The 12,327-nt window shown below is 42.0% G+C and overlaps 2 protein-coding genes across 3 annotated transcripts in view; both read right to left on the bottom strand.

Moving 5' to 3' along the window:
• Positions 1-12,327, bottom strand: part of LOC135375914 (uncharacterized) — a 34,059-nt gene that overhangs the window by 14,153 nt on the left and 7,579 nt on the right. The window lies entirely within an intron of this gene.
• LOC135375909 (uncharacterized) lies at positions 2,642-11,732 on the bottom strand. Of its 2 annotated transcripts, XM_064608544.1 has the most exons (3): positions 9,781-11,732; positions 8,790-8,988; positions 2,642-7,619 (listed from the first exon to the last, which is right to left on the bottom strand). In XM_064608544.1, exon 3 carries the CDS (start codon positions 4,970-4,972, stop codon positions 3,758-3,760), a length of 1,215 nt encoding a protein of 404 aa, XP_064464614.1. In that variant the 5' UTR covers positions 4,973-7,619; positions 8,790-8,988; positions 9,781-11,732; the 3' UTR covers positions 2,642-3,757. The 2 variants fall into 2 exon arrangements, with proteins under 2 accessions (XP_064464614.1, XP_064464613.1); XM_064608543.1 differs by lacking the exons at positions 8,790-8,988; positions 9,781-11,732 and adding an exon at positions 7,811-8,781 and having other exon boundaries at positions 2,642-7,753.

Consider the following 12,327-nt stretch of genomic DNA (forward strand, 5'->3'; position numbering starts at 1 on the left):
CATGCATACCGAACAAAGCTAGGGCTACCAGAAAGTGCACGTGTTTTGTTTTATAATCCATACAATGGAGTTTGTCAGCTGGAAGGTCGTAGCGAGGGTTATGTCACATTTCATCCATATTTGGCTCTGATGCTTGGATTCGGAAAAAGGACAACCTTCTCAAGTTTTGCTGTAGCCCAGCGGGATGTCTGTCTTTTTCCTGCACAAAATTATATCTTTATTTACAGTGACATCATCGAGAATGAAGCTGTCGGTGATATCACGGCACCTCTTCTCCGTTTACTCCCTTTGAGAGTGCAGAGTCGGAATGAAGTGATTTCATATTCTTTCACTAATCTTTACTATAAATATGTGATAGCAAAAGAACTGACCACCATTCAAATCGAACTGGCAAACGAGATAGGTGATTTCATTCCATTCATCGCCGGCTCAGGACGTGTTGGAGTGACACTGCATTTTCGAAAATGTATATAACACAGGCACCCTGTTGCATAGCACATTATGGTACGGGCAAACGTGATCAACCACTGCCACATTATTCTGCTCCTCTTTATCAAGTCAGATCTGGTTATTTCTCTGATTTAGTGCAGCAGTTTATACCTATACTAACAAAGAAGGTAGCTCCCTACGTGAGTCGAAAGCTCCTCGACACTGGACGACACATAGCAGAAGAAGTTAAGCAGGGATCAACGTTTAGAGAAGCTCTAAGGAAAGGAGTTGGTCGTACAATCCATTCAACACGTGACGAGTTGCTTCAGAGGCTCAGAGGAAAAGGAAGCAAAAGAAAACAATCTGTCAACAATAAAAGCAGACGTAAGAGGGTGGGTCGGTCAGTAAAATCTCTGACGAAGCGAAGAAAGGTCGATTTTTTTACTACAGAAAATGTCTACCATCGCAATAGTACATAAGAATTCCTGCCTCTGCACCACGAACCAATTGGAACTGTTTTCTCTTCCTCCAACAAACTTTTCCTTGGAGAAGTCAGAATATGTGGAGTTTTTTCCAGTTTCTGCCCCTACAGCAAGTGGTGTAATCGAATATAATGTTCCAGGTCTCGGAGGTGGATTCTTTGACTTGCAGTCTAGTTTTCTACGCATTCAATGCAAAATTGTACGGAAAAATGGAGATACGGCATCAAGTACAGTTGGCAGTACAGTGACACCAGATAGTGTGATACCTGTGCAAGCATTTGCATCCTCGCTCTTTCATGATGTCCACGTCTACCTTAATTCGACACTGGTTTCTAACTTAGAAAATTATGCATATCGTTCATACTTGGACATAATAACAAATGCTAATAATGTTACTCAAACTCACACCCTCTCTGCAATGCTCTACGAACCAGATCCAGTGGGAGAATCTGAAAATTTTGCCGCTCCTGTTGAGGCAAAAGGAATTTTTGCACGCTACAAACGGACCAAAGGTTCGACACTCTGCGATCTTTATTCCCCTATCTTCAGTGATATATGTCAACAGGAAAAGTTTCTTCTCAATGGAGTCGACATAAGAGTTGTCCTTCGTCAGAACACAGATGATTTTCGACTTCTTGCACCTGCCAGCGAGACTGAAAAACACACTATAGAGTTTTCACGAATTGTGTTGTACCTGCGACGTGTGCAGGTTTCTCCAAGTGTACTCGTCGGCATCGAACGAAGACTTCAGACAACTCCAGCATCATACCTCCTTCGAGGATTAGAGATTAAGTACAGGACAATTGCTCCAAATCAATCTCAAGTGATTTTCGATGACCTTTACAGTGAACGAGTTCCCTCAAAGCTGACAGTATTGATGGTTAGAAGTGAAGCCTACCAGGGTAACAGACAAAGGAATCCATTTAAAATTGAAAATTTCAAGCTTAAGAGAGCTGTGCTTGATGTTGGTGGACAACAGTACACAGATAACTTTGACTTTCAACGATCGATCTACTCTAAAGGATATATGAATTTGCTTCACAAGCTGAAGCAGAAAGACATACCTCTAGCTCCGGCTGCATATGAGAAAGAAACGTTTATGCTCTACTACCATCTCACTCCAGATGTAGAAGTGCAGTCGCTGAGTCCTGTGGTACAAGCCAATGTTTGTCTCACCCTAACATTTGGTGGAAATCTTACAGAGGCTATTACAGTTCTCTTTGTTTCAGAAACAACTCGTGTGCTAGAAATCAACAAAGACAGACGAGTCAAATTCGTATAGAAAAAAATGGAGGAATGGGAATTTTATGCAGCCTTTGCTCGAAATCACTGCGCAAGGCCACTGTTTCGTGGAACATTTGCATGCAATGAAATTGCAAGTCAAAAAGCTGAACCAGGGCTGCATGTTGTAAACACAGCTCCTAGATCCTCTCCTGGAGAGCACTGGGCCTTATGTTACATCTCTAAGAACAACAGCATTTCTTATTTTGACAGCTATGGCATACGACCAGTTTGCAAAGAAATCTACCAGTTTATTCACCCAACATCTTCCTTTCACTACAATGCAAAACGACTTCAGGGATATGGATCTGCTACATGCGGACTGTACTGCTTGTATGTAGGTAGTCTCCTAGCCTGTGGGTTCTCTCTTCAAGAGTGCACTCAGAAGTTTTCACCAACCAACTTCAGACACAATGACAGATTGATAGAATCACTTGTTCGAAAAAATTTCCCAAGAAAAACAGAGGATATGTCATGCTGTAGTGTACTATGAGCATTCAATAAAATTTCAGTTTGCCTGAAAAGAGCTTTATTTGTCAACTTAATTTGCACACTATATAATGAATCATTGGTGATAAAAAAAAATCTAATCTGAGATAGGCTATTTACAAAAAGTGACTTGCAAACAAAGACATTGTTGATGATTACATACATGCTATTAGAAACTGGTTATTTCATACACATACAGTCAAACTCCTTTATAGCGAACACCTTTTTAACGAAAATACCACTACAGCAAATTTTTTTGCGGTCCTGCTGGAGCCCTATAGGTCCAATAATGGACATCCTTTTTAACGAAAATACTTTTACTGCGAATTTTTTTTGCTGTCCCCTGAGTTTCGTTGTAAATGAGTTTGACTGTATAATAAAAAATTTTCTGACACGGATCATTTACAAACAGTGACTCTCATCTGAGACAGGCTATTTGCAAACACTGACTTGCAAACAAAGACGTTGTTATAGATTACATACATGCCATTAGAAACTGGTTATCACATACTCTTATAATCAAATTCTTAGAAAACAGGTTATTTCACGCACATATAATCAAATTCGTCTGAGACGGTCTATTTACAAACAGTGACTTGCAGACAAAGTCAGTTGTTATTTTCATCGCAAATGCATGCAGCAATATGGGAAAGCAAACTGTCTGTTTCACTCACATCAAGAGCTACACATTACTTCAGGAAGACATGAAATTCATCAGACCAGGTCTTAGCTTAGTCATCACTCGTGGCTAACAAATATCCTCTAGCTCCTAACTCACAGTTGTAAGTAATCCCACACTGACAACCATAGATGTGGAATAATGCAATAGCTTTAGTTCATGGTTCTAACATGACATCATTCTAATATATGACAAACCATAGCTATATGGATGTAACACCTTTATTACAATTTTTTTCTGTGGGACCAGGAATAGAAGGGCAACATCTGTTGCGGGGGTGATAACAGATGAGTTCCCTCCTACTCCCGTATGCCAACTCTGTAATGAAACCTCGTGACGGTGCACACCCCAACACCATCGCTTCATTAGAGAGACCAATCCGTACACATTAAAAAATTCAACCATAGCCAGAAGGTAGCGTGTCAATTCCATCATCACAAATGAAGCGTTTCGTATCCAGTGGATTGAGGGCTATTTTTGTCACTGACACACTTTTGTTGACATTGTCCTTGTGCACAATGAGGTTCTGTTTAACTTTATGCATTGTGCCCTGCTCGAGAGCATTCGTGTACATAGAGAAGTGGAGTTTTTGTGCTTCACATTGTTTAACACCCTTAGCACGATTGTACTGCTTTTTGCTGCACAGATCGAGGGCGTACAGCTTTGGCTTCAGACAACAGAAGCCAAGAATGTGATCACGAGGAAGCTCATTTTTAAACATTCCTAGTACCATCCTGTTTTTTGTCGAATAGAGTGGATGATCAGGGTCATATCCAGAGTTGTCTAGATGCTCGTCAGCTAGTTCGTGGAGTGCTTTATCGTCACTCAGCATCACAATGTAAGAATCAGTGTCCATGTATAGCAGTCGTGTATCAGGGGCTACACGGAGAAGATGGTTATGATAAAAATCAAACATCTTCAGCTTAGACAATTCCAATATTGTGAAGCCCAGGTACAGCGGTTGCTTCATGCGAAGAACAGACTGACTAAATTGGAACAAGATGACATGAGAGCTCAGAGGGCGGAACTGTTTCAAGTTTGGTTTACGTAGAAGCTTCAACACTTGCTCATCTGTTACTGTGAGGCGACAATTTACGAATTTCCTGACTTGCATACATGTCCTGCCATATACATTATTAATCATTAGCTTTGATTGCTGTTTCTCAAATGCATTTGTAGCTCGCTTCCGAAGTTCGTGATTGAAGTCGACATAGGATCGCAGAAACGGCTTTTGATTGAACTTGAGAACCCTGTGAACTTTAGTGAGACGCAACCCCAATTGCAGATACAGTTGCAAATTGCGATAGTGGAGAAAGTACCTCTCTTTATCAAATAATGTTAGCAACAGTTTTGCTTTGGTAGCTTTCTGCGGAAGATTGAACTTCTTCATGAGCGCCTTCTGATAGTCTGACAATAGCTCATAACGAACGGACATTTTTTCAGGGGCAATGGGAAGATCTCTGTGGCGTTCATGAGTTGCTCGGTCATACACTAGGTCTACCTCAAGAAAGTAACCCACAGAGGCATCATCTCGTATCTGAGCTATATCCAAGTTAACAATTTCCTCCTCAGTGAGCCACTCAAATCCTCCGTAAGGCAATGGTTCTCTCATGACTGCTCCATACAGGCCATTTACATCAATGTAGTTAATTTTTTTTTTTCTTTTTCGGGATCAAACTGTTCTGTTCCTGGCACATTCGCAGTTGCTTTTCTCAGGGAGCACTGTGTGACACCTCCTCGTAAGCCATTCTCGATGAGCAGGTACGCGTCGGGGTCGTTAATTAGTTCTAGTTCTACCTGACTCATTTTTAGTGCACAAGACATGCTTAATCCTGGAAGGGATCCAAAATGAAACGGTTCAATCTTGTGCACATCGAGTGTCCACTTTCGAAAGTTCTGAAACACATCTGCTAAAAGCAGTGTGTCTGTCAGAAGGTATAAGTCCGAATACTCTCCAAGACTCTTGAGCCGAAATTTTTCATACACATTCTGCGCGTGGTTGTAGTCTTGTTCACTTACTTCGGTTCCATTCAAAATGTTAAAGAACTTATCTCGAGGTGGTAGCGAAGGCTCATCATAGGCTTCAAAACTGGTGACAAAGTTATAACAGAAGACCCCCTTACGAACAACCAGCTGAAAGTGTTCCTCATTTGGAAAAAACTGGCGAAGGCATTGAAAGTTGGATTCACCTTTATCACGTAGATTTTTCACCAGTGTTTCAAGGCTTGCGTTCAGAAAACTCAAACTGTCCAAGAATCGATAAGAGCCGATGTCAATTGCTTTAAATTTTTGACAGCTGGTGGCAATCACGTTGATGTCTGACTTCTTAAGCAGATGTAAATGAGACAGGAGAAAACTCATGTCATAGTTAGCATTATGTGCAATGATTGGAATCTTGGGTGGCACCCTCAGTTTCAGGTTACACGTCTGACATAGTGTTTGTCGAAATTCTCCGCTTACATGGTCATGGTCTCAAACTTTTTGTCTTTTAGCAAAGGATTCTTTGCAGATATTACAATGAGTGGCTGCTGTATGTTGACGCTCATTCTCTTCGGTCATTTCTAGAGGTGCAAAAGCATGTATTCATCCTAAAATTTCGTCATGCAATTTCCGCAGCAGCTCCATAAATACTGTGACACAATTAGGACCACGAAAAAGATGCTTTTGCAACACGTGTGAGTCGGATGCACGTATAACCAAAAGGCAAAATGAGGAAGGACAGTGATCCTCATACACGTTTGTTTCCTCCAAACAAGGTGACAAAACACTTTCAAAATCATATACACAGTAGAAAGGGACTTCCGACATGAGATGTTCCCCGGCAAATGCTACCGTCTCTCCCTTCTTAGGGTAAATTGTCTTAGCAACCTTCTGATGCAAACACATCTTTAAATGATCACTGAGGATTCTGTCTGATGAGAAGCCCATCATACACCTCTTGCAATGAAACCATCCGCTAGGTTGAAATAATCCATTAAAATTTGTGATAAGCAGAAAATGAGAGTCGATTAGCAACAGATCCACATGTTTCTCACGCTCGTCATCGACAACCTTGATGGGGTACAGAGATTTGTCTTACCTTTCGTAGGCGTACACATTGATACTGATACCATTATTTTTTTCGAATGCTTCAACCTCTTTTGGGAAAGCTACCGGGAATGTTTTCGGAAAAACATACTCAGAAATATATGGTCTGTATGAAGATGCCCTACGCCTGCGATAACCAGTAGCAGGATGCAGTGCAGCTATTACAGAGAAGGGAAACGATAGCGAAAACGATGGTTTTCGCTATTTGCTCTTTTGTATAGATGCTTTCTCTCGGCTTCTTGCCATTGTACCTATTCGTAATAAACGATCTCCCGAGGTTATTCGAGCTTTTAAACTTGCCTTTAAAAGAATTGGGACACCCAAGCTTTTGCACACAGATCGTGGAACAGAATTTACAAACAAGGCGGTACAACAGTTTCTGAAAGCAAGGGGGATCCGGCTCATCCATACAAATTTACCTATGAAGGCCTCAATCTGTGAGCGATCTCAGCGAACAATTGTGACCACACTGTACCGTATCTTCACATTCCAGGGTCACAAGCGATATGTGAACATTTTACCTCAAGTAGTGAAAGCTTACAACAATCGCGTACACAGATCGCTTTCTGCCAGACCAGTGGACGTAAAGGAAGAAAACGAGCACATTTTCCGAGAGAGACTGTACCCCAGCCCGGTTGGACCACCAAAAAAGCCGCGCTACAGTGTTGGAGATGTAGTGAGAATTGCAAAATACAGACATCAGCTAATAAAACGTTATTTAGGGTCATTTACGTCAGAACTCTTCATGGTGAGAGCGATCAAGTTAGGGTATCCTAAAACGTACCTATTACGTGATCTTAAAAATCAAGACATCATTGGTGGGTTTTATGAGAGTGAAATTGTACGAGTGAGAGAGGTTCCAAAAGTAGAGAAGATCATAAAACGACGAGTTAGAAATGGGAAGCTTCAGTACTTGGTTCAGTTCACTGGCAGTCTGGACAAGAAGTGGATCGCAGAAAATTGCCTTGGTTTGTAATGACCAGTCAAGACAAGTCAGCCGCCGATGACACAACATGGCCTGAGGTTGATCCTCGGCTTGATGGCGCATGGTGGCCATCATCAGATGCAGATGAAGAGCAGCCTGTGCTAGGTAGAGGTGTGTGTGGCAGATGGAGAAGAGGTTACACACACGAATTTCGGATGCAGCCTGTGTGTCGTCTCAAACACGTCTCCTACAAGGAGATATTGGAATGTGGGTTAACACAAGTAGGCAAAACTTCGCTCGTGGAAGCTTTTAAAATTGTGACGGATATGGTGTTGTTTCAAGCGCTGCCAGATCAACCTCCTGACAGGGTTACTTGGAAAACTGCAAAAACAATGTATGCCAGAGTTCACACCGCCTGTACGTTTGCCTCGGAATCACCTTTCGCCTTACTTGCTGAATGGTCACGTCACGTGGACGAAATTTTGACATATGCTGACGAGGTTGACGCTATGCATCTTGCTGCCGAGAGTCTATGTTTCATGGAACAAGCCGAGTCTGAAGGTTGGCACTACTTAACAGGCTACATCAGCAAGCTAACACTTGACCTCTTCAAACATCGATTGGTGCACAATGGAGCATAAAAAAATAATCACCGCTCATGTATCAGGGAAATAAAAATGTACATTTGTACTAAGCCCTCTCATTTCATTGTGAGTGAACAGACATGGATAGATGTTTGTGTGTTCTCTTCTCCGTTGTGTGGCACACGTTTTTGCTTGTTGTGGTGATCATCGAGCTAACGAAGCTTCCATCCTCTTCCCTTCAGCTTCATCAGGGCAATTGCAGCAAAGAAGCTGAACTGGAAAAATATGTTTATGTACATTGGTGCCCTTCTGACTTGCTTGTGGTACGCATTTGGAGTGAAAACGGTAAACCGAAGCGTTCTGGTGTTACCCTAACACGAAATGAAACACGCCAGCTGCAAAAATGCTTAGAGACAGCCAATCTTACAAGGACCTATTATGATAACGAATGCTCAGATGTATGCTGTTTGTGCTTAGAACGTGAGTTAAAACTTCGCCGCTGCCCAGGCAACATTTACTCTCTTGGCAGAACAATTGGTCGACATCACTCTGGCTATGGAATCTCACTATCTAAAAGGGCTGTGATCTCACTGTCCTTGTATCTAAATAAAAAAAGATGTAACTGTTTGCAAACGTTTTCACTTCCTGTGATGGACTAGGAAAGCATTCCTTAAATCACAAAGACCTGCATGTCGCCACTGACAGCGGGAGGCATGAAACCTTGTCGTTCCTCATATTTGCATTTCCATAAATGACTTGCATGTTCATAGAAAAGCATTATATATATATATATATATGTATTGCAAAAGAGGAGGGCAAATCCATGTACTGACCACAGTCTGTCTTTCCAGTCAAACACTCTCACGGAGAAAAAAATCTTCATCTGGAATCCCGAGTGGATTAACTTGAAAAAAAAAGTTTTCCACCTCTTCTCCATTGTATAGCACACATTTTTGCCTTGTTGTCAAGGAAGATCTCAAACTCTTCCCTTCAACCTCCTCGGAGTAGTTACAGCAAAAGAAGGAAGATGAACTGGAAAATATGTTTTATGTCAAACCAAAATCAAACGATAAAAAAAAACACCGTTTCGCTAAGTTTAAATGCAAAGAAACATGCAGTAGCAAGACTGAACATTTCCTAAAGTAGGCTTTCCCCCAATGCATGTAGGAGTTGGGTGAAGACTAGCTACATCTCACAAATGAAGGTAGACACATTCCTTTCTTTCTGACCTGTTTGCCATTGACGTGCAGGTGAAGTGTTCTGTTGTTACCCGAACATGAAATGAAAGAGAGAAGCTAAAAAATGCTTAGAAGAAGTCGATCTTACAAGCCCAAAATGTGAGATGGCCCTTCAACCTCGTCGGAGTAGTTACAACAAAGACGATGAACTGGAAAATATGTTTTATGAAGAACCAAAGTCAAACAATTAAAAAAAAACACTGTTCCGCTGAATTGAAATGCAAAGAAACAAGCAATCCAGCAAGACTGAGCATTTCCTAACGTTGACTTCCCGCAACGCACGTAGAAGTTAGGTGAAGCCGACTTGTAAATTAGCAATGTTCTCCAAAACATACAACGCAATGCAATGTCGTAAATAAAAAAATAATGTTGTACTGTTTGCAATCGTTTATTTTTCATTTCATCTACTGCGACGATCTAAGAAGGTGTGCTTTAAAAATCACAAAGATTTGCATGTCGGCAGTGGGAAGGAATGAACCTCTTTTCTTTTTTCTTTCATGGACATGCATTCCATAAATGGCTGTGACCTTGCACGCTCACAGGGGAAGAACTTATAACAAGAGAAAAGAAAAAAGCATGTACTCACCTTAGTCTGCTTTTCCAGTCAAACACCCGCACGGAAAAACCTGAGCTGGAATGTCAAGTGAATCCACCTGAAAACAATCAAGTGGCATTCACTTGACATTCCAGCTCAGTCCGGAAAGCGTTGCGGACGAACTGTCTTACATAGAAGTCGCTTCGTTTGCCTATGAGAGTGCAGCGTCGACCGTCTCGCCCCAAAGACGTGATGAGGAAAGTGAGATTATCGTTTATCCTTGAGAGGTAATTACGGCTTTACCCGGGCTGGCTCGCTCTGTTCAGAAATCAAAGCAGTCAGCATGGAGGTAGCTGTCATTAGTATACTGCGTCTTTTTTCTTCTTCTTTTTCCTGCGGCGCAACATGTATCGCATAGTAATTATTTTTCCTGTCTTCGAGTTGCAAAGGCGACACCGGCTAGAGTAAAAAGGTACGACCTTTATCCAACGAGTTGTCTTATATGCAAATGCTTGCTATTGCAATAACATCGTGTATCTTCCAGCGTTTATTCGACTTGCTCGCGTGCTCATGCAAATCAGCAGAAGAGATATCACAGTCTGAGTGGAAACAGCGTGACCTTCAGCCATCCCGTCGTCTAATATGCAAAGCGTCGCTAACACAACAACATCTTAATGGAATACGGAAAAAGTGATCTTATCATTTCTCGAGAGTTAATCCGTGTCGTACACAAAACGGATTAATGGGAAGAGGTAGCCTGGTCGACTGCAAGTCCAAGCATGTTTAATGAAATCTCTACAATGAATATCATGATGTTCCCCCATGATGCGTCGGATGTCGAATTTCGAAGCGGTAAGCCTTTTGTCGGTTACACGCCCTTAGCACCCTGTCCATAATCACTTCTCAATACTAGCTATGCCATATCCTTGCAATTCGCAATGATGTTGTGGCGGCGGCCGGTGCATTTTTTTTCTTTTTTCGATCGGTTGTCGAAGATCAGAGCTGCAGGCCTTTTTTTTTTCTTTTTTTCGGTTACGCTCTTAGCGCTCTGAAGTTTAAGTATATACTGTCTCTTCGCACTTCGGAAGGAGTCGATTGGCTCATCAACCATTTCCATTAGGCAGACGATAGCGAGGTGTCCTACTTGTCGACTTTAAAACGTAATAAGAAAAAAAATATTTGAACAATGTTGTGCCATGTATGAATCGAGCTATTGTTTTATCCTTGCAGGCATCCAATAAACAAAATACAGAAGCCGACACTGAAGATTTTTGTTTAAGTTTAGTTTGTACAAGCTTTCGCGTGGAGGTCCACGCTTCCTCTGTATTTTGTTTATGAGATCTACAGGACTTGACTCCCCTCTTCGTATACGCTTTTGCAGGATCGAGTAAGAATTGTGCAACTATCCATAAAAAATTAATCTTCGTAATCTTATTATTATTTCTTTTTTACTAAGATCCTTAGATGGATGAACGGTTATGGCACATTTCTGATTTCATAACTAAGCTAATTATTCATTGTTAACGTAGTTTGTTTAAAACAAGAGGTATATCATTCTGATGGAACTACACAATTAAGATGACATTCAGTGAGTGCATCCTACAGGCAAGCAAAGGGGTTGGTGCCCCCACGTGGTCAGCCACAACTGGTCAGGTTTAAAATCTGCGAGAGGGTGGAGGTAAACTTATTAAGAAGGGTATAACGACAGCTTCGTGGGCTGGTTCAACCGCGTTTGAGAGTAAATTGATGTAGAACTGGTCTACCATTTTTTAGTGTTCTGACTAATCTCCGTTTGCATGCACCGTTTTTATAAGACTGAGGCGCGTGCCCAGTCTTAGTTAATTACATAGTAGGTGTGCATGCAACGTAATTATAATAAGAAGTGCGTGTTGCGCGTGCGAGGGACTTGCTGGAGGCTGGCTTACGATATGGGGGCTGGTGCCCACGTGGTTAATTCCTCAGATGACACAGTGAGGTCGGTATCACTCTGACGTGGTTTACTCCAACACAGTAGGGCGTGCACCTAATTATAATATTAAGAAAGGCATGTTGCAGGGATGGCTTACCAGATGGAGTCGTGAAAGTGGGCTGGTGCCCACGTGGTTAATCCTCAGACGATACAGTGAGGTCGGTATCTGTGGGCTGGCGCTCACGTGGTTGAGCCCTAATTAACATTCGCAAGAGCGGGATGGGGCGGGGACGGGGGCGGTCTTGTTTGTGGATGCTAAATACGCTAGCTAGCGTATCTAGCAATTGTTTTGCTAGATAGGCACTGCTAGATACACTAGCTTTTCTGACTACTGTAGCCAGACGGCTTCTCTGCATAGAGCCGGGGAAAAGGAATGCAATACTTTAAGCGAAGCTATTCAGTGACACTAACCCTGATAGCACCTTAAGTCCTTCTTTGTGTCCTGAACCGCTGCAATGGTGGCCAGAAGATAGTGGGCGAAGGGCGGTCTTGTGGTCAAAGCGTGCACTCTTCAAAAGAAGGGTGTACTTTAACTCCTTTCCTCGCCACATATATAACACCCTTTTGAGGAGTACAATTACTCTCAAAATGGTGTCTCCTCAGTCCTTCAAGGGAGTAGCATAACACCG

The sequence above is a fragment of the Ornithodoros turicata genome, unplaced genomic scaffold, assembly GCF_037126465.1.
Source record: "Ornithodoros turicata isolate Travis unplaced genomic scaffold, ASM3712646v1 ctg00000955.1, whole genome shotgun sequence".
NCBI lineage: Eukaryota > Metazoa > Arthropoda > Arachnida > Ixodida > Argasidae > Ornithodoros > Ornithodoros turicata.